The sequence below is a fragment of the Pelophylax lessonae genome (genome assembly GCF_965119305.1).
Source record: "Pelophylax lessonae genome assembly, chromosome: 2".
Taxonomy (NCBI): Eukaryota; Metazoa; Chordata; class Amphibia; order Anura; family Ranidae; genus Pelophylax; species Pelophylax lessonae.
In genome coordinates, this window is record NC_138769.1 from 333,201,950 (window position 1) to 333,220,969 (window position 19,020).

Below are 19,020 nucleotides of genomic sequence, written 5' to 3' on the forward strand. Positions count from 1 at the left end.
CCCACCCATGCCCCATTTTCAATGCTCTGGCTGAGGCAAGGAGGTTCTCACCTAAGATTTGACAGTACATTGCCCCGTCCGTTATCCCTTTGATGCGGTGAAGTTGAAAACAAGAAACAGACAGAGGGCGCACCGGCCTAGTCCATTATCCTTAAAAACTATTTTTTAATTTGATAAAAGTAAGGTACTCACAAACAAACAAGTGCTTGATACAGGCAGGACCCCGAAATGCGTCACCCATTTTCTATGGACGTTTTTATCCATGATGAGATACTATGGATACTACAGCCTTCTTATGTGATATACAACAACAAAAGAAGGGCGCACCAAACTCGTGCATTACCACTAAAAAAAGGTTTATTGCGATCCACAGACAACACACATTATACTCACAAACGAATGATGATATAGCACATAAAACACAATGGAACCGATTGTCTCCAAAATAACCAGGGAACCCCTGTACTGGATGACGTGCTGGTGTCAGAAACTGTATGGCTGGGCTGATGCGTTTCAATGGAGGACCCTCTTCCTCAGAGCTAAAATGTGCTACTGGACTGTTGTTCTATTTGCAAGGTGTTAAGTAGTCGGCTAGTATCGCCCTCCATAAGCCTTCCCGCCCCACAGGGAGCAAAGGTCAGCAATATGAGTGGCAAAGGCATACATATTGCCAGGGTAGCACAACATGCTATGTTGCATGCAACACCGGCCACAATCCGCACCAATTGCAAATCACAACAGGCCGGTGTTGCATGCAACATAGCATGTTGTGCTACCCTGGCAATATGTATGCCTTTGCCACTCACATTGCTGACCTTTGCTCCCAGTGGGGCGGGACGGCTTGTGGAGGGCAGTACTAGCCGACTACTTAACACCTTGCAAATGGAACAACAGTCCAGTAGCACATTTTGGCTCTGAGGAAGAGGGTCCCTCTGGAAAAGCGTCAGCCCAGCCATACAGTTGCTGACACCAGAACGTCATCCAGTTCAGGGGTTCCCTGGTTATTTTGGAGACGATTGGTTTCATTGTGTTTTATGTCCTATATCATCACTCGTTTGTAAGTATACTGTAATGTGTGTTGTCTGTGGATCGCAATTAACCTTTTTTAGTGGTAATGCACGAGGTCGGTGCGCCCTTCTTTTGTTGTTGTCTTTTAGTGTATTTTGGATACCCTTGGTCCTGAGGGGGCAGCAAGATCTAGAGTGGTGCATATCAAGAACATATAAAGACACTTTTCCTTCATTACTTACCACCCGAGCGCAGGAGAATTTTTGTTTGTTCTTATGTGATATGCCTGTATCAAGCACTCGTTTGTACTGTGAGTATCTTACTTTTATCAAATTAAAACTCATTTTTAAGGATAATGCACTAGGCCAGTGCCCCCTCGGTCTGTTTCTAGTTTCCAGTACATCAGACTCCCTTAGTCTTGTGAGGGCAGCAAGGCGGCACCTATCCCAACTAGCCTGGACAGAGATCTTAGAGCTTAGCCTATCTGGGGCCTACCTTCAAGCGCAGGAGAATTGCTTTGAGTTTCTTTTGGATTATGCGGTGAAGTTGTCCTTTCCCCTTAGCAGAAAAACACCCCCAAATCATAATGTTTCCACCTCCATGTTTGACGTGGGGATCGTGTTCTTGGGTCATAGGCAGCATTCCTCCCCCTCCAAACACGGCGAGTTGAGTTGATACCATATAGCTTGATTTTGGTCTCATCTTACCACAACACTTTCACCCAGTGCCTCTGAATCATTCAGATGTTCATTAGCAAATTGCAGACAGGCCTGTACATGTGCTTTCTTGAGCAGGGAGTTCTTGTGGGTGCTGCAGGATTTCAGTCCTTCGCAGCATAGTATGTTACCAATTGTTTTCTTGGTGACTATGGTCCCAGCTGTCAGGAAGGCTCTGGCAGAGGATGAGTTAAACCCACAGCCTAATCCTGGCTCCACCCTTAAAGAGCACTATTTAAGCTGGATCAGCACACAGGTTCAGTGCTGCTTTGTCTTCAGCCTTGGATACCTGTTACCTGCACTTGTTCCTAGTTCCAGACCCGGCTTGTCCTGACGATTCTCTGATCTCCATCTGCACCGACGACCACTCTTCCTGTCCGCTCCTACTGGCTTATACGTTACCGATTGGCTCCTGACCCGGCTTGTCTGACTACGCTTCTGTCATTCCCAGATCCGTCCATCCTGCCTAGGAAGCTCCTCCTGTTATCCAGGAAACCCTGCTTCCAGCACCTGCTGCCTGCACAACACCCTGCTCATCGGACTTCTCTGGCAACCTTCACCAGTAGCCATCGTCCGCTTCAAGCAAGACTCCAGGTGCTCGTGCTACTCTACACTCCGGTGTCCCCTGTTTGCACTATCAGGGGTCCCGAGTCGGAGGCGCAAGGGAGGCCTTCCTCACAGTGTCAGGCTCATCTCCAGGTACGTGATAGTACAAAGCAGCCCGATGTCTGAGCCTGACCGAGGAACCTCCCCTATGGACGAGTTATGTCATCACCTGGCGGCACTGACCCGATCAGTCAAAGACTTGCAAGAAGGCTATAACCGACTTGAGGAACGGGTCCAGTTACTTACCCCGCCAGCCTCCTCTCCAAACGCCCAGGGGGGATCTCCTGCTGCACCTACAGTTATTGTTTTGCCTCCAGAACCTCGTGTACCTACTCCGGAAAAGTTCTCTGGAGATCGCAGCAAGTTTAGGTCCTTCCATAATGCCTGCGAACTTTATTTTGCATTACAACCCCGGACTTTTTCACTCGAGGCCACTAAAGTAGGCTTCGTCATTTCCCTTCTACAAGGCGAACCCCAGTCCTGGGCCCACCGTTTACTTGAACAAAAGGATCCCTGCTTATCCAGTTTAAACTTGTTCTTTGGAGCTATGGCCCAGTTATATGAGGACCCCCAGAAAACCACTACTGCTGAGGCTTGCTACACCCTTCAGCAAGGCCGCAGAGCAGCAGAGGACTATGTAACTGACTTTAGAAGGTGGAGTGGTGATACTAACTGGAATGATGCTGCCCTCCGCCACCAATTTCGTATGGGACTATCTGACTCTCTGAAAGACGAATTGGCCCGTGTAGGGGTGCCAGATACTCTGGAAGCCCTGTTATAGCTGGCAATCCAGATCGATAGACGCCTAAGAGAGCGTCGTGCAGAAAGATCATCTGGTCAATCCCGACCCGTATGGATGATGCCTCGAGTCTTCAGACCTTCTGGTCCGACATTCCCAGCATCCGCTCCTCCCACCACTGACTCTTCTGAACCAATGCAGCTTGGCATAATCCGTCCTTCCCTCACCCCGGAAGAACGTCAACGCCGGCGACTGAATAACTTGTGCCTGTACTGTGGAGAAGATGGACACTATGTGAGGTCTTGTCCAGCTAAAAGCCGTAAGTGTCTAACCCTTTCTTCTACCAACCAAGGGTCGAGCCTCCACAATTCATCTCACCTGACTGTGCTTATTTCATTACAGCTTCCAGAAGGGGCTATCCAGGCACCCGCCATTATTGATTCAGGAGCCTGTAGCTGTTTTATTGACCTGAAATTTGCGACTCAGCTAAAGGTTCCGCTAAGGCCCAGATCACAGGGACTGACTATCCATTTGGCTGACGGATCTCGTATCAGATCTGGACCTGTCACACAAGAGACTCTTCCCTTGCATGCTACCATATCGGGTAACCACAAAGAGTTACTACGCCTAGATGTTATCACCTCACCACTGTTCCCCATCATTCTGGGCATGCCTTGGCTGCAGGCACACAATCCCTGCATTAATTGGAAAACGGGAGAGATTAAATTTCAGTCCTCTTACTGTCAACAACTCTGCCTCTTCCAACCACAAGACCCCCTGTCCTCATTACTGTGTATGGACTCTGATACCGAATCGTGCTCTTCTGTGCCTCCAATCTACCACGATTTCTTAGACGTCTTCAGCAAGAAGGGAGCAGAGACTCTTCCCCCTCACAGACCTTACGATTGCCCTATCGAGCTTCTTCCCGGAGCCGAAATACCCTTCGGACGGATTTTCCCACTCACTGAACTTGAACTTTCCGCACTAAAGGAATACCTTGATGATAGCCTGAGAAAGGGGTTTATCCGCCCTTCCACATCCCCGGCAGGAGCTGGGATTTTCTTTGTAGAAAAAAAAGACCACTCGCTCCGCCCCTGCGTGGACTATCGTGATCTAAATAAAATTACGATTAAGAATCGTTACCCGTTACCATTAGTGCCGGAACTATTCCAGAGACTCCGCTGTGCCACCATTTTTACTAAATTGGACTTACGGGGGGCATATAACCTAGTGCGAATCAGGGAAGGTGACGAGTGGAAAACAGCATTTCGCACCCGTTTCGGGCACTATGAGTACCTAGTGATGCCCTTTGGGCTTTGCAACGCCCCAGCCACCTTCCAGCACTTTGTTAATGACATTTTCCGAGATTTTCTGGACTTGTTTGTTATTGTTTATCTTGATGATATTTTGATATTTTCCTCCACCATAGAAGACCATCGTGAACACGTAAGAAATGTCCTTACCCGTCTCAGACAGCATGGCTTATACGCAAAACCTGAGAAGTGTGAGTTCAGTCGACAGAGTATCCAATTCCTGGGTCTGATTCTTTCCACAGAAGGTATTAAAATGGATCCTCAAAAGGTTTCTGCTATTTTACACTGGCCGGTTCCCTCTGATAAAAAAGGGGTGCAACGGTTCGTAGGGTTCTCAAACTTTTATCGGAAGTTTATCAAGAATTTCTCCGCAATCATCTCCCCCATCACTCAGTTAACCAGACAAGGTATCCGTTTCCTGTGGACTCCTGAGGCGCAGACCGCATTTGAAACCCTAAAGGATTTCTTCACCTCAGCACCAGTCGTTCGACACCCAGATCCTGGCTTGCCTTACGTCCTAGAAGTAGACGCATCTGAATCGGCCATAGGAGCAGTATTGTCGCAGCGGGCAGGAGCCAAAGCTCTGTTACACCCCGTTGCCTTCTTCTCACGCAAGTTATCTTCGGCAGAGAGAAATTATGACGTCGGTGATCGAGAGCTCTTGGCAATTAAGGCTGCCTTGGAAGAATGGAGATATCTCTTAGAAGGGGCAGCCCATCCAATTCTAGTGTACACAGACCACAAGAATCTAGAATACTTGCAAGCAGCTAGACGCTTAAAACCCCGCCAGGCCAGGTGGGCTCTCTTTTTCTCCAGATTTTCCTTTCATGTCACTTACAGGCCGGGATCAAAGAACACAAAACCAGATGCATTATCCCGTATGTTTTCTGATGCTGAGAGATCTGCAGTCCCAGATACAATTCTGTCGTCAGGAAACTTCCTGTTACTGCAAGACGACTTACTGCTACAGCTCAAACAGGCCTCTAAGGATATTTCCCCACTTCCCGGAGTTTCCTTACAGGTTAAGGACGGACTTTTATGGCATAATAACAAAATATTTGTACCTGAGAGATTGCGGGTCCCTGTCTTGGGTCTCTGCCATGACCATTCCCTTGCAGGACATTTTGGAGTCCATAAGTCCTCTGAGCTACTTCAACGCACCTTTTGGTGGCCTGATCTACAGAAGGATTGTAAAAGGTACATTAAAACCTGTGTTACATGTATCCGGAACAAGACCCCCAGGTCTAAATCTTGGGGCTTGCTCAAACCCTTACCAGTCCCTGACAGAGCATGGAAAATGATTTCAATGGACTTTATCGTTGAACTCCCGCCATCTGAAGGCTACACTACCATCTTCGTGGTGATAGACCGGCTATCCAAGATGGCGCATTTCTTGCCCATGAAGGGCACTCCCTCAGCCATGGATACAGCCAAGTTGTTCATCAAAGAAATTGTGAGACTGCATGGAGTTCCTGCCAACATAGTATCCGACCGCGGAGTCCAGTTCACCTCCAGATTTTGGAAATCCCTTTGTGAGAAATTGGATATTGAACTGTCCTTTTCTTCAGCATATCACCCACAGACCAACGGTCAAACGGAAAGGACCAATCAGACACTGGAACAGTATCTACGCTGTTTTTCATCCTTTTCCCAGGATGATTGGGTGACGCTATTGCCACTAGCGGAGTTCGCATATAACAACTCTGAACATTCGGCTACTAAGCAGACTCCATTCTTTGCCAATTATGGTTACCATCCTTCTTTTCTGATCACCACAGTACCTGAATGTCCTGTCCCTGCTGTCCAGGATACAGTAAACTTTTTTGCATCCAACTCTGAGTTACTTCAGGAAACCATGGCTAAGGCTCAGGAAAATTAATAAAAAATTCTTTGACAGGAAAAGAAGGGGAGAGCTGATATTGGAACCTGGTGATCAGGTATGGTTGGCCACAACCAATTTGAAGCTTACCTGTCCCTCAAGAAAACTTCGACCTAAATTTTTGGGTCCCTTTCCTATTAAAAGAAGAATCAATGATGTCTCTTATGAATTGGAACTACCAGCTTCCTTTAAAATCCACCCGGTTTTCCATGTTACCCTGCTAAAACCTGCCATCCCTGATCCTTTTCCGGAGCGAAATACAGGTCCCCCCGAGCCAGTAATTGTGGACAGTGAAGAGGAATTTGAGGTCGAAGCAATTGTGGGTTGCAGGAAAAGGAGGAATCAGGTACAGTACCTGATTAAATGGAAGGGGTATGGTCCTGAAGACAATTCCTGGGAACCTGAAGAAAACATCCATGCCAAAAGACTCATACAGGCTTTCAACCGGGCCCACCCAGCAAGAATGGCCCAGTTGGGCATCCGGAGGCTGCCCATTGGGGGGGGGGGCATGTCAGGAAGGCTCTGGCAGAGGATGAGTTAAACCCACAGCCTAATCCTGGCTCCACCCTTCTCATCAAGGAAGAGCACTATTTAAGCTGGATCAGCACACAGGTTCAGTGCTGCTTTGTCTTCAGCCTTGGATACCTGTTACCTGCACTTGTTCCTAGTTCCAGACCCGGCTTGTCCTGACGATTCTCTGATCTCCACCTGCACCGACCTTGGCTTGTCCCGTGACCACTCTTCCTGTCCGCTCCTACTGGCTTATACGTTACCGATTGGCTCCTGACCCGGCTTGTCTGACTACGCTTCTGTCATTCCCAGATCCGTCCATCCTGCCTAGGAAGCTCCTCCTGTTATCCAGGAAACCCTGCTTCCAGCACCTGCTGCCTGCACAACACCCTGCTCATCGGACTTCTCTGGCAACCTTCACCAGTAGCCATCGTCCGCTTCAAGCAAGACTCCAGGCGCTCGTGCTACTCTACACTCCGGTGTCCCCTGTTTGCACTATCAGGGGTCCCGAGTCGGAGGCGCAAGGGAGGCCTTCCTCACAGTGTCAGGCTCATCTCCAGGTACGTGATACCAGCTGCCTTGAGATCATTGACAAGATTCTCCCGTGTAGTACTGGGCTAATTTCTCACGGTTCTCATGATCATTGAAACTCTACGAGGTGAGATCTTGCATGGAGCCCCAAAGGGAGATTGACAGTTATTTTGTGTTTCTTCCATTTTTAAATAATCGCACCAACTGTTGTCACCCTCTCACCGAGCTGCTTGGCAATGGTCTTGTAGCCCATTCCAGCCTTGTGTAGGTCTACAATCTTGTCCCAGACATCCTTCGACAGCTCTTTGGTCTTGGCCATGGTGGAGAGATTGGAATCTGATTCATTGATTGTTTCTGTGGAAAGGTGCCTTTTATATGGGTGACAAGCTGAGATTAGGAACACTCCCTTTAAGAGAGTGCTCCTAATCTCAGCTCATTGCCTGTATAGAAGACACCTGGGAGCCAGAAATCTTGCGGATTAATAGGAGATCAAATACTTTTTTCACTCATTAAAATGCAAATCAATTTATAACTTTTTTTTAAATGCATTTTTCTGGATAGTGTTGTTGTTATTCTGTCTCTCACTGTTAAAATAAACCTACCATTAAAATTATAGACTGATCGTTTCTTTGTCAGTGGGCAAGTGTACAAAATTAGTAGGGAATCAAATACTTTTTCCCCTCGCGGTTTATAAAAAAAAAAGTAAAACCAGTTTCCTTTGCACGTGAAAGAAAATAGATGTAATGTCATTTTTAGATATTTTGCAAGCAAATCACATTTCTGTATGCCCATGGTATACAACTGGAGAAAATTAAATGGCATTACCCTTAGTAACTAGCCAGATTCCAGCTGTCATTGTTTCAGTGCAGGTCCAAAATTAAGTGACAGCATGTTATTGGTTCATTGCTAAAGCTAAAGATTACCAACCAGTAGTAGGCTTACCCCTAGTGGTATTTCTATTGGGTTTGGGTGATATTTTTGCATCTTATCGTAAAATTTAACTGTGCTGCCTTTTAGCAAAAAATAAATTAGTATTTTAGATAAGAGAAAACACATGGAAAATATTTATAGAAAATATTTATAGATATATGGAGTACTGATAATAAACATACCGTATTTTCCGACGTATAAGACGACCCCTTACTTTTTAAGTTAGAACATAGGTTTTGGGCTTAAGGAATAAGTCCTGCGAGCGACCCTGAGGCTCTAAATCGATCAGTTATTTGTCGCAGACACTCCACTTCTCATAATAGTGTGCTTAATTGAAATAAATATATAGTGTTGCGCAAATAAAAAAAATATTAAATTAATTAATTTGTGCTTAAATTATTAAAAACCCAAAATATTTGTATGTGACATAATATTAAAGTGCCAATAGTGCTAATAAAGTGGTAAATATAATATAATACTCATAGAAAAGAGAAAATATATAGATATGTGCAAAGTGCAAAAAGCCAATAAACAAAGTCCAAAATGTAATCCTAAAGTGATCTGTGCTCCCAGAGAGAAGTGACCAGAGTGTCACAGTGGACAGCCAGCCGTGCACCCCCTTGTGAATGGGTGCTCACCTCAATTTCTTAAAAAGAGAGCGCATAGATTGTTATCCCAAAAAGATCATCCATCCATGTCCTTCAGGGCTCCTCTCATTCACAGGAGTTCCAGCGTCAATCAATGCAGTATATATGCAAACAAAAAGACTTACAATAGTGTATGAAATCCTTAAACAATCAGCTTTTATTAAATAAAGGTGATAAATCTCACTCACATTTGTAGGTGCAACACATGCACTTGGACAATAGCATCAAGTAAATGGTGGAAATCGTGGTGGTATAGTGGGAGAGACTGCACAGTCTCCACAGCGTGCACCGATAGCTGACAGCCTCACCTAGACCATAGTGTATCGCTCCGTCCATCCTTTCCCCTCCATAGCTTGACTGGTGTTGTAATGCGTATAAGCCTAATAGTAGAGTCTTGTCACCAAAAACTACAGGTGGGTACACACAAATCGATATTCAGCCGGCTCAGCAGGGATCAGACAAATTGCAATCTGTGAAGTCAAGCGACTTCTGTTGAACGGGACTATTGGAAAACTTTCATTTGATCAGTGGTGGCAGTGCTGGTAAGTGTATTCTGACAGCGGAGAAATCCCCACTGTCAGAATACAATAGCACAGCGGGGAGGGGGGAGTTGAGAGAGGAATATATGAGTGTTATGTTGTGCAAAAGAACACAGAGGTGGTCAGCAATCAGACTAACTAATTGTTATGGAAGAAGCTGTGTTGGAACGCAGCGTAACGCGTAGGATAGCCAAACCGGAAGTGACGTATCGGCAAAGGATTGTTTGTTATGTGAGAAACAAGACGAAATGAAATGTGAGTGTTACTCTTAACCTTTAAAAAAATTTATGGGACGTACTTCACCATGTTTGGCCCAATTTGATTTCTTGGAGATAAAAAGGACCGCATATACCCCCTGGAGTAGAGCTGTCTATATAAAGGAAATATAATCGAGGATTCAGAATGGTACATATATGCCAATAAGGAGAAAGACAAAGCATACTGAGGCATATACTTAAGGCTCTCTTAAAAAGAGCATTGAGGTGAGCGCATAGGACACCTAGTGGGCACCGCACGAAAAAGCACCTGCATGCCATATTTGGATAAGAAGATTCGCTTTATCACTATATATTTATATATTTATTTAAAGGACACTATAGCACCTTATATTTGTAACCCACCTATTTGGAGCACATTCATTTATTTAAAGAGGTCACGGACTTATAACTTGATTTATTTTTCTCACTATATACTGTATTTATATAGTTGTTTTTACTGAGATCCATTCTAGCTTAACAGATTTACCACCTATCATATTTATTGTAAGATTTATATTAGATTGTATTTATTATGCACATTGAGATATATTATTTATGAATATTATATTTAAGAAGCACTAAGGCACTTTTTCACATATATATTTTATTTGATTTATGTTATATTAAGCACTTTAAAGCGCGGTACTCCCCCCAACCATAGTTATCTCTCGCTTTAAATAATTACAACCTATATATCTTACTGCAATCGATTAACTTGGGTAAAACCAGCCTGCCAGATGAACTTGCGATTATCACTAGCGACTGCTACAGCCGCTAGCAATAAGCCCTGTCTGGCAGGGATGGCCTCGCACCCCGCCCCTATGATCCCCACTGCACTTAGGAATGGATTAGAGCAGTTTTGATTGGTTAGCCCCAGTACAGGACATTCTTGAAAAATCCAAACTGCTCTGATTCATCCTGGCATCCCTAGGTAAAGAAGTGGAGGAACAGCACAGTTTTCTCACCCCAGGACTGCTGTATCTGGCTGCATTGGCAGTAAAACTAAATCACACAGGTGAGGTAGGTGCAGCTGGCACAGGGGGGTTCACCTTTACATTTTTTTTCTGAAAAGGTGAACTATCACTTTAAATCTGGGTAACATTGAGGCCTCTTTGCTCATCAGCATGTCATAGTTGAGCCAATTCAGGAAATATGTGTCCTGCAAAACAGTAATTATTTTCCATCCTGTGCTTGATGTGTCAGTTATGGTGATGCATTGATGGTGTGTGTGCATGGACACAGCACTCGGACTGATGCCCAGTGAATATACGTGTTCCCTTCCAGTGGTGGGGGAAAAAAGCCTGTAAACAACTACTGTATACATATAAAAGTATAAATTATAAGGTATCAAAATCTGTTTCTACATAAAATATAGCAAAGAAATCTATGTTCTAGATCAGTGTTTCTCAACCTTTTTACCTTCGAGGAACCCCTGTCGAAAAGGCTGGGAGCTCAGGGAACCCCTGAAATCGTTTTTTTTATATCTACAGCTCACAGAACATTGGTGTGATCAGCGAGCTGTAGATATAACAACAAATATTCTTAGAATTAGTATTAGGCAATAGAATAAATATTAAAACATACCTCCTTAATGTGAAACTTGTGCTTGCTTTTCTTTAGACAGCATAGGGGATTCATGAGGGAGGGTAAGAGCACAGTACAGGGGGGCCAGGAGGGAACTGTATAGTAAGGGGGGAAGGAGGTAACTGTATAGTACACAGGGGCTATGAGAGAACATTACCAGAGGGCCAGGAGGGAATAGTATGGGGGACCAGGAGAGAATAGTACAGGGGGCGAGGGGGAAACAGTATGGGGGGGGGGGCAGGAGAGAACTGTATAGTACAGGGGGGCCAAGAAAAAAAAGTATGGTGGGGGACTAGGAAAGAAAAGTACAGTGGGGCCAGGAGAGAATAGTATAGGGGACGAGGAGGAAACAGTACAGGGGGGCCAGGAAAGAATACTACGGGGAGGGGCAGGGGGAACAGTACAGGGTTGCCATGAGAGAACAGTACAGGGTGGCCAGGTGAGAACAGTACAGGTTGGACATGAAAGACTAGTACAAGGGGACCAGGAGAGAAAAGTACAGGGGGCCAGGAGGGAACAGTATAGGGGGCAAGGAGAGAATAGTACAGGGGGGCCAGGAAAGAAAAGTATGGGGAGGTGTATAAGCCCTTGCAATGTCTCTCCTGGCCCCCCTGTACTATTCTCTCCTGGCCCCCCTGTACTATTCTCTCCTGGCCCCCCTGTACTATTCTCTCCTGGCCTCCCCTGTACTATTCTCTCCTGGCCCCCCCTGTACTATTCTCTCCTGGCCCCCCTGTACTATTCTCTCCTGGCCCCCCCTATACTATTCTCTCCTGGCCCCCCTATACTATTCTATCCTGGCCCCCCCCCTATACTATTCTCTCCTGGCCCCACCTATACTATTCTCTCCTGGCCCCACCTATACTATTCTCTCCTGGCTCCCCCTATACTATTCTCTCCTGGCCCCACCTATACTATTCTCTCCTGGCCCCACCTATACTATTCTCTCCTGCCCCCCCTGTACTATTCTCTCCTGGGCCCCCCCTGTACTATTCTCTCCTGGCCCCCCCTGTACCATTCTCTCCTGCCCCCCCCCCTGTACTATTCTCTCCTGGTCCCCTGTACTATTCTCTCTATCATCAAAGATTTGGATATTTTTTATAACCTAACCACTGAACTTCTCAATAACACTGTCCCTTACTTGTTTGGAGAGTTCCTTTTTCTTCATAGAAGTGTTTGGTTAGTGATGCCTCTTGCTTAGTTGCAGCCTCGGGGGCCTTTCAAAAAAGGTATGTATATGTAATGACAGATCATGTGACACTTAGATTGCACACAGGTGGACATCATTTCACTAATTATGTGACTTCTGAAGGTAATTAGTTGCATCAGAGCTTTTTATGGGCTTCATAACAAAGGGGGTAAATACATACGCACATGCCAATTTTCTGTTTTCTATTTCTAAAAAATAGTTTTATGTATATATTTTTCTCATTTCACTTCACCAACTTAGACTATTGTGTTCTGATCCATCACATAAAATTTAGATTAACAAAACATTGAACTTAAGGCTGTAATGTAACAAAATAGGTAAAAAGCTAAGGGGGTGAATACTTTTGCAAGGCACTGTATATAGATGGTTAATATTTTGTATTTGTGTTGATGCCAGGAGTTATTGCCCTGATCGGTGATCCATTACAACATGTGCTACTTGTGTACACAAAATGCTATTCTTCTTAACCTATGGAGTGTGACAAACTTTAACAAGTGCAGCTATTGTATTACATTGGGGACCACATTGCTTCTAGAACAAAGGCACTAAATAGTGTGCAGACGCCTAGTTGCAGCTTTGTTGCATGAATATATTTTCATATCTTCCTAAAATGACATGTACACTGGAGAACAACACTTGAATGAACCCTTCAAATTGCTGGTCATTCTGGTGTATTTTATGGATGTTTACATGATTGTCCAGTCCTTAAAGTGGAACTTTACTCTCCCAATCAACATTGGCTATTTTTAATTCTAATGCAGCTAGCATTAGTAAATAGATAGGAAAGTATATCCTAGTTACTTGTTTTAAACTTTTGTTATTACATTTTTTTCATTTGCTTCCTGGTTTCATGCCTAGACAAAGGATGTCATACATCCCAGGAGGGGGAGGAGGGGTTCTCCCAGATAAGGGAGGAGGGGTTTTCTCAGCTAAGTTTACTTTCCAGCATGCATGCTTCAGCTAAGAGCAGATTGGTTCCAGAAAGTAAATGCTACATGAACAATTTGCCCTTACTCAAGATGGCCACAGCCAGAAATGCCAAGAGGTGCTTTTGTAAGTGATTTCTCAACAAAATAAAGCAGAAAGACATCGATTGATGGGGGAGTTTGGTTTAAATATTGAAAGTGCATTAAATAGTGTTTTTGGTTTGTGGTGCTCAGATGCAGTGAAGATCTGCTTTAAAATTTACTGTGCTCTGTCAGGTACTTCCACATGTATTCGCTAGGTTAAAAGAACTCCACTACCATGTTTTTACGTATCCTGTAAGGGTTGTGCTACCAGTCAACATTTTGTATTTTCAATATTGTTTGTGTTGGGTATCGGATTTGCATATTGGTTGCTTACCCATTGCAACAGAAGGTAATGAAAGTATTAATTTGTCTTACACCTTTAAAGCGGTTGTATACTCATGAAAAAAGTAAAAATAAAAAACAAACCCTGCAGGACAAAGGCATAATGAGCTAGTATGCATCTCCGGCGCTGTGAGTGGCCGGAGTCACAATGACATCACTCCCGCACATGCACGTGGGAGTTTTACTTTCCAGCAAGATCCGGCAAGGATCTCTGAAGGTCCGCCGGACCTTCAGAGCGCATGCGCCACTGACGTCAGCGCCTGCGTGCAGGTTGAATATCTCCTAAACCGTGCCGGTTTAGGAGATATTAATTGTACCTACAGGTAAGCCTTATTATAGGCTTACCTGTAGGTAAAAGTCATATAGCAGAGTATACTACCGCTTTAAGAGCCTACAGTCTAAAGATTGAATTTAAAAGGATACCAAAACATTAGCTTGTTTTTATTTTGTAACATTTTAATATTTTTTTCCATTTATATTTAGGAAAAGTATATACGTATGATTGGAGGCTGATTACTCATCCTACAGATTACAGCGGAGAAATGGAGGGGAAGCATACACAGTCACTCAAATTGTCAAAGGTGAGGACAGATCCTAAAATTTAGCACTATATTATGGAGAGTAGACTTCTGTTCCAATGACAGCCAAATATCCTTTTAGTTATATCATGATGCATGGTTTTATTACATTTAAAATGCACTACTCCTTTTACAAGCCTATATTACTTACTGTCTCTGCATCCCCATGCAAGCAGTCCTATTCATGCCAAGTGGGGTACAGTGGCTGCTCCAGTTTCACAGCCATGTGGGTATGGATGCACAGCACTGAACACCTGTGCATCCCATGCAGGCAAACATGGCCTTAGCACGTGCATACACTATAGTACAAAAAACTAAACTCAGTAGCTGCGATACCCACAAATCAACAGTGTTAGACCGCATTCACACTAGTCCGACTTGGACCGCGACTTGTCAGGTCCGTCACGCTCCCATTCTGTCGCTCCGACTTAGAAAAAGGGTCCTGTACTACTTCGGGGCGACCTGGAGGCGACTTGCATAGACATTAATTTTATGAAGTCCGTGCAAGTCGCGCCGAAGTCACGCTGCATGCAACTTCACAGGTCGCCCCCTAAGTCGGAGCGGCATAGTGTGAACCGAGACTTAAGGGCCATACACACTATAAGATTTTCTGAAGACTTTTTCCTTCAGATTTACCTTTTCTATGTAGTGAAAGGGGCTGCCAGATTGCATACAAATTGAAAGTGTTTAGGTTTGACCTCATATTATATGGTTTTGGTAAATCTAAAGGAAAAAGTCTTCAGAAAATCTTATAGTGTGTATGGCCCATAATACACTCATATACAAACCATAAGTGTATGTGACACTATGAAAACAAACAAATAGATAAAATCTCTCATTAAACAGGTGTCCTTCCAGTGTGATAAAGTATATACTTCTTAATCAAACTGTGCCCATTGTGCAGAAAATATTTCAGAAGTATCGTTATTCAAAATATATTAGGAACAAAAGAAGGTCTCTAGTTTTTCAGTGCTTGTTTCTCCAAATCACATTTTTTTTTCCTCAAAGGGTGATAACGTGATGAGCTACAATACACCTCCTCCCAAGACAACCTCGTGCTCCCTTATGCACACACCCAAACTATGCACTCATCAGAATCGAATGACCCTCTTAACCTTATAAGTGGGTCTACAATGGCTTAAAGAAATGCTGTATTTCCAGGCAGCTTTCCAAATAGCCTCCTCTCCTCCAAGCAATAGATTTCCTAAAAGGCACTATTAGCCATTTCAAAAATAAATACCATAAAAAAGTTCCATAGTGCAGTATTTGTTTTTTTCCTGCACTATGGCAATTTTTTTTCTGTTATTTGTTTTTGAAATGGTTAATGTGAACCCTAAAGTGGTATTAAAGGCTTAGGATTTTTTATCTTCATGCATTCTATGCATGAAGGTAAAAAACCTTCTGTGTGCAGCAGTGCCCCCAGCCCCCTCCCCCCCAAAAAACGTACCTGAGCTACTTCTCGATCCAGCAATGTGCACGAGAGCCTGAGCTCTCTGGGGATTCTCCCTTCTCATTTGCTGCGACAGCAGCGAGAGCCATTGGCTCCCACTGCTGTCAACCACAGCCAATGAGGAGTTAGGCTAAAATGCTTCTCCACGTCTGAATAGATACGCAGAGCAGCAGCTCAGGAGCATGCCTGCTTGGGTTCCCCCATTGCAATCTGCTTGCTCTGGGGGCACTCGACAGGAGGGAGAGCCAGGGGGGCCAGTGGGGGACCCGAGAAGTGGCCGATCAGGGCTGCTCTGTGTAAAACCACTGTATAGAGCAGGTAAGTATGAAGTGTTTAAACATAAATAGAAAAGACAGAGCACACTGGCTCCTAGTGCAACACCGTGTATTGTTTAGAATTGAAAGATAATAAAGTAACACTAAACACTTACATTGTGTTCAGAGAACAAGCACATCTATGTGAAACTGTAGTGGCTCTCCCATGTGTAGGGCTCCAGGCTGGATCCAGGGTAAGCTGACAGCCAAAGTTCTCAGTGTAAGCCACCTGCACACAACGGGGATCCTCCAATCACTGGGAGACTCGATACAGATACACATCCAAGTGATCCTCAAACAATGCCTGCTGGTATCTGACGCTAAGGTTGCTAATAACGCGTTTCAGAGGGCGTGGCCTCCTTTTTCTGGAGACCTGACAAAACTTTGTGTGCCGGCGGCTTACACTGAGAACTTTGGCTGTAAACTTACCCTGGATCCAGCCTGGAGCCCTACATATGGGAGAGCAACTAGAGTTTCACATAGACGCGCTTGTTCTCTCTGAACACATAGTGAGTGTTACTTTGTTATCTTTTAATTCTAAACAATAAACGGTGTTGCACTAGGAGCCAGTGCGCTCTGTCTTTTCTATTTATGTTTAAACATGTCATACTTACCTGCTCTGTGCAGTGGTTTTACACAGAGCAGCCCTGATCGCCCACTTCTCGGGTCCCCCACTGGCACTCCTGGCCCCTCCCTCCTGTCGAGTGTTGCACTAGGAGCCGGTGCGCTCTGTCTTTTCTATTTATGTTTTTGCAGTTATCAATTACCCTGCTGGTGGACGGAGCAGTACGGCACATCATACACCACACCGAGTTAACCCCTTCCTTGGTGAATGTTTTAAGAATTGGTTAAGCACAATTTTGACTGTTTAGGATCAACTCATTTTGGACTCTAGCGCTATCTTGGTATTTTTTGTTTAATTTATTTCTTAAGTATGAAGTTTTGTTTTTTTTGGGGGGGGGGGGGTTTCTGCCTTAAATATCACTTTAAATAGTGTTAGTTACAGTTTGACGTCTGTTAAACTGTCAAATTAGGCCCTACCACGTCTCTCACAAAGCTGTAACGATTCTAATCAAAAATCCCAAACAACTACTGCCAATCATTTGCTCAAAACTTGATTGAGATTTCCAAAGAGGGGTTGTGTCTTTTCCTTCATTAATACAGACACATTTTGCACTGATATGTCGGACCTTCATTTTAAGGCTGTCCCAGACTGTGACTAACAATGTCTTCCAGTCTGTGTATATACAGTACATCACAACTGTGTGTCTGTCAGCCTTTGTCCATGACAACTTGCGTCTCATTGTTTCTGGTCTAAATGGGATATGTGAATGCAACTTTTCTGCTCAGATATTACTATTATTGTTTTCTTTTTCTTCTTCTTCACAAGCTTACAGCAGGTTTATACGAGTTCAAAGTAATTGTGGAAGGTGAAAATGCACATGGAGAGGGATTTGTGAACGTTACAGTCAAGCCCAGTAAGTGTCAGGTTATAATTTCTTAATTTGCTAGTGGTGAATAAAAAAGATTTGTTTCTTATATATTTGACCATTATTCTTCCAGAGCCACGAGTAAATCAGCCTCCGGTAGCCATTGTGTCTCCTCGCTACCAAGAAATCTCATTGCCCACTACCTCTACTGTCATTGATGGCAGCCGTGAGTATAAACATAATAGACAGCCTTCCATGCCTTCTTTTGTCAATGTACATTTCTTTTTATTTGAAGGTTAAAAGAAGATTTTTAATCAAAATGTTATATTAAAGTGATATTAAAGGTTTGTTTAAAAAAATATATAACAAACATATCATACTTTTTTTTTCCAAATCATACTTACCTGTTGTGCGCAGTGGTTTTGCATAAAGAAGCCCCGATCCTCTTCTTCTCTGGTCCCCCACCAGTGCTCCTGGCTCCTCTCCTTTGACTAGTGCCCCCAATAGAAAGCCACTGACTATGGGGGCACTGGTGCATGCTCGTTCCTGAGCCCTGCTCTATACGGCCATAAGACACATGCAGCTCAGCCCTGCCCTCCCCGCATTGGCTCACTGGCTGTAAAGGCCAGTGGCCCCACGCTGCTGTCTCAGCCAATGAGAGAGAGACCCGGGACAGCCGAGGCTTCCATGCACATCGCTGGATCGAGAGGGGCCTCAGGTAAATATTAGGGGTTCTGTAATGTACCACTTGCGCCACTAGGATTATGTGTCTTTTATTGGTCTGACCTGGGGGATAAGCTGCTGCTTCAAAAAAAACCCTCGGGGTGAATAGCAGGAAAATTATTATAAATATAAACAGCGCTAAATCCTCTTATCTACTGTAAACATATCACTATTTGCAAAAAATGGCTGTGCAAATATACAATATATCAATACATCATCTGTGCAATATTTAAATTAGAAATAGCTAAAATCATGAACTTCAAGTATATAACTGAAAATGCTGTGCAATATAAAGTGCTTGAATAGTGCTAGTAAACCAATAAATCATGCCTGTTTATGAACTCAGATAGTGCAATATAAAAAGTGCATAGATAGTGCCACAATAATGTGCTTATATACAAAGCATATAGAGATTGCAATAAAGCTTGTGATGGTGAAACACAAAAATACAGTTCAAAAGAAGGTAAGTCCTTTGTGCAAACAGTATCAGCCAAGTCAGGTGACTGTGCGTAAACGTGGGCAATAGTGTTGGAACCCTCCAATTCACCGACAAACTGTGGTAAGATTGCAAACTTACCAGATGGTGTTGATCTAAGCTGGCATACGTCAGCTAAAGATCAAAGCAGGCTTAGGTGTCTGCTTTCACTGGAGGGCTGGAATCCCAGAGAATTGCATTCCCGGAAGTGGAGTAGCCGGCGTGCGGT

General features: G+C 44.1%; 1 protein-coding gene across 1 annotated transcript in view; it reads left to right on the plus strand.

Annotated features, from left to right (window-relative positions):
• The window catches only part of KIAA0319L (KIAA0319 like), a 186,463-nt gene that overhangs the window by 112,259 nt on the left and 55,184 nt on the right, over window positions 1-19,020 (plus strand). The window contains exons 7-9 of the mRNA XM_082246861.1: window positions 14,305-14,402; window positions 17,554-17,641; window positions 17,727-17,819. Of these exons, the coding sequence (XP_082102987.1) occupies window positions 14,305-14,402; window positions 17,554-17,641; window positions 17,727-17,819 (279 nt within the window). The remainder of the gene's footprint in view (window positions 1-14,304; window positions 14,403-17,553; window positions 17,642-17,726; window positions 17,820-19,020) is intronic.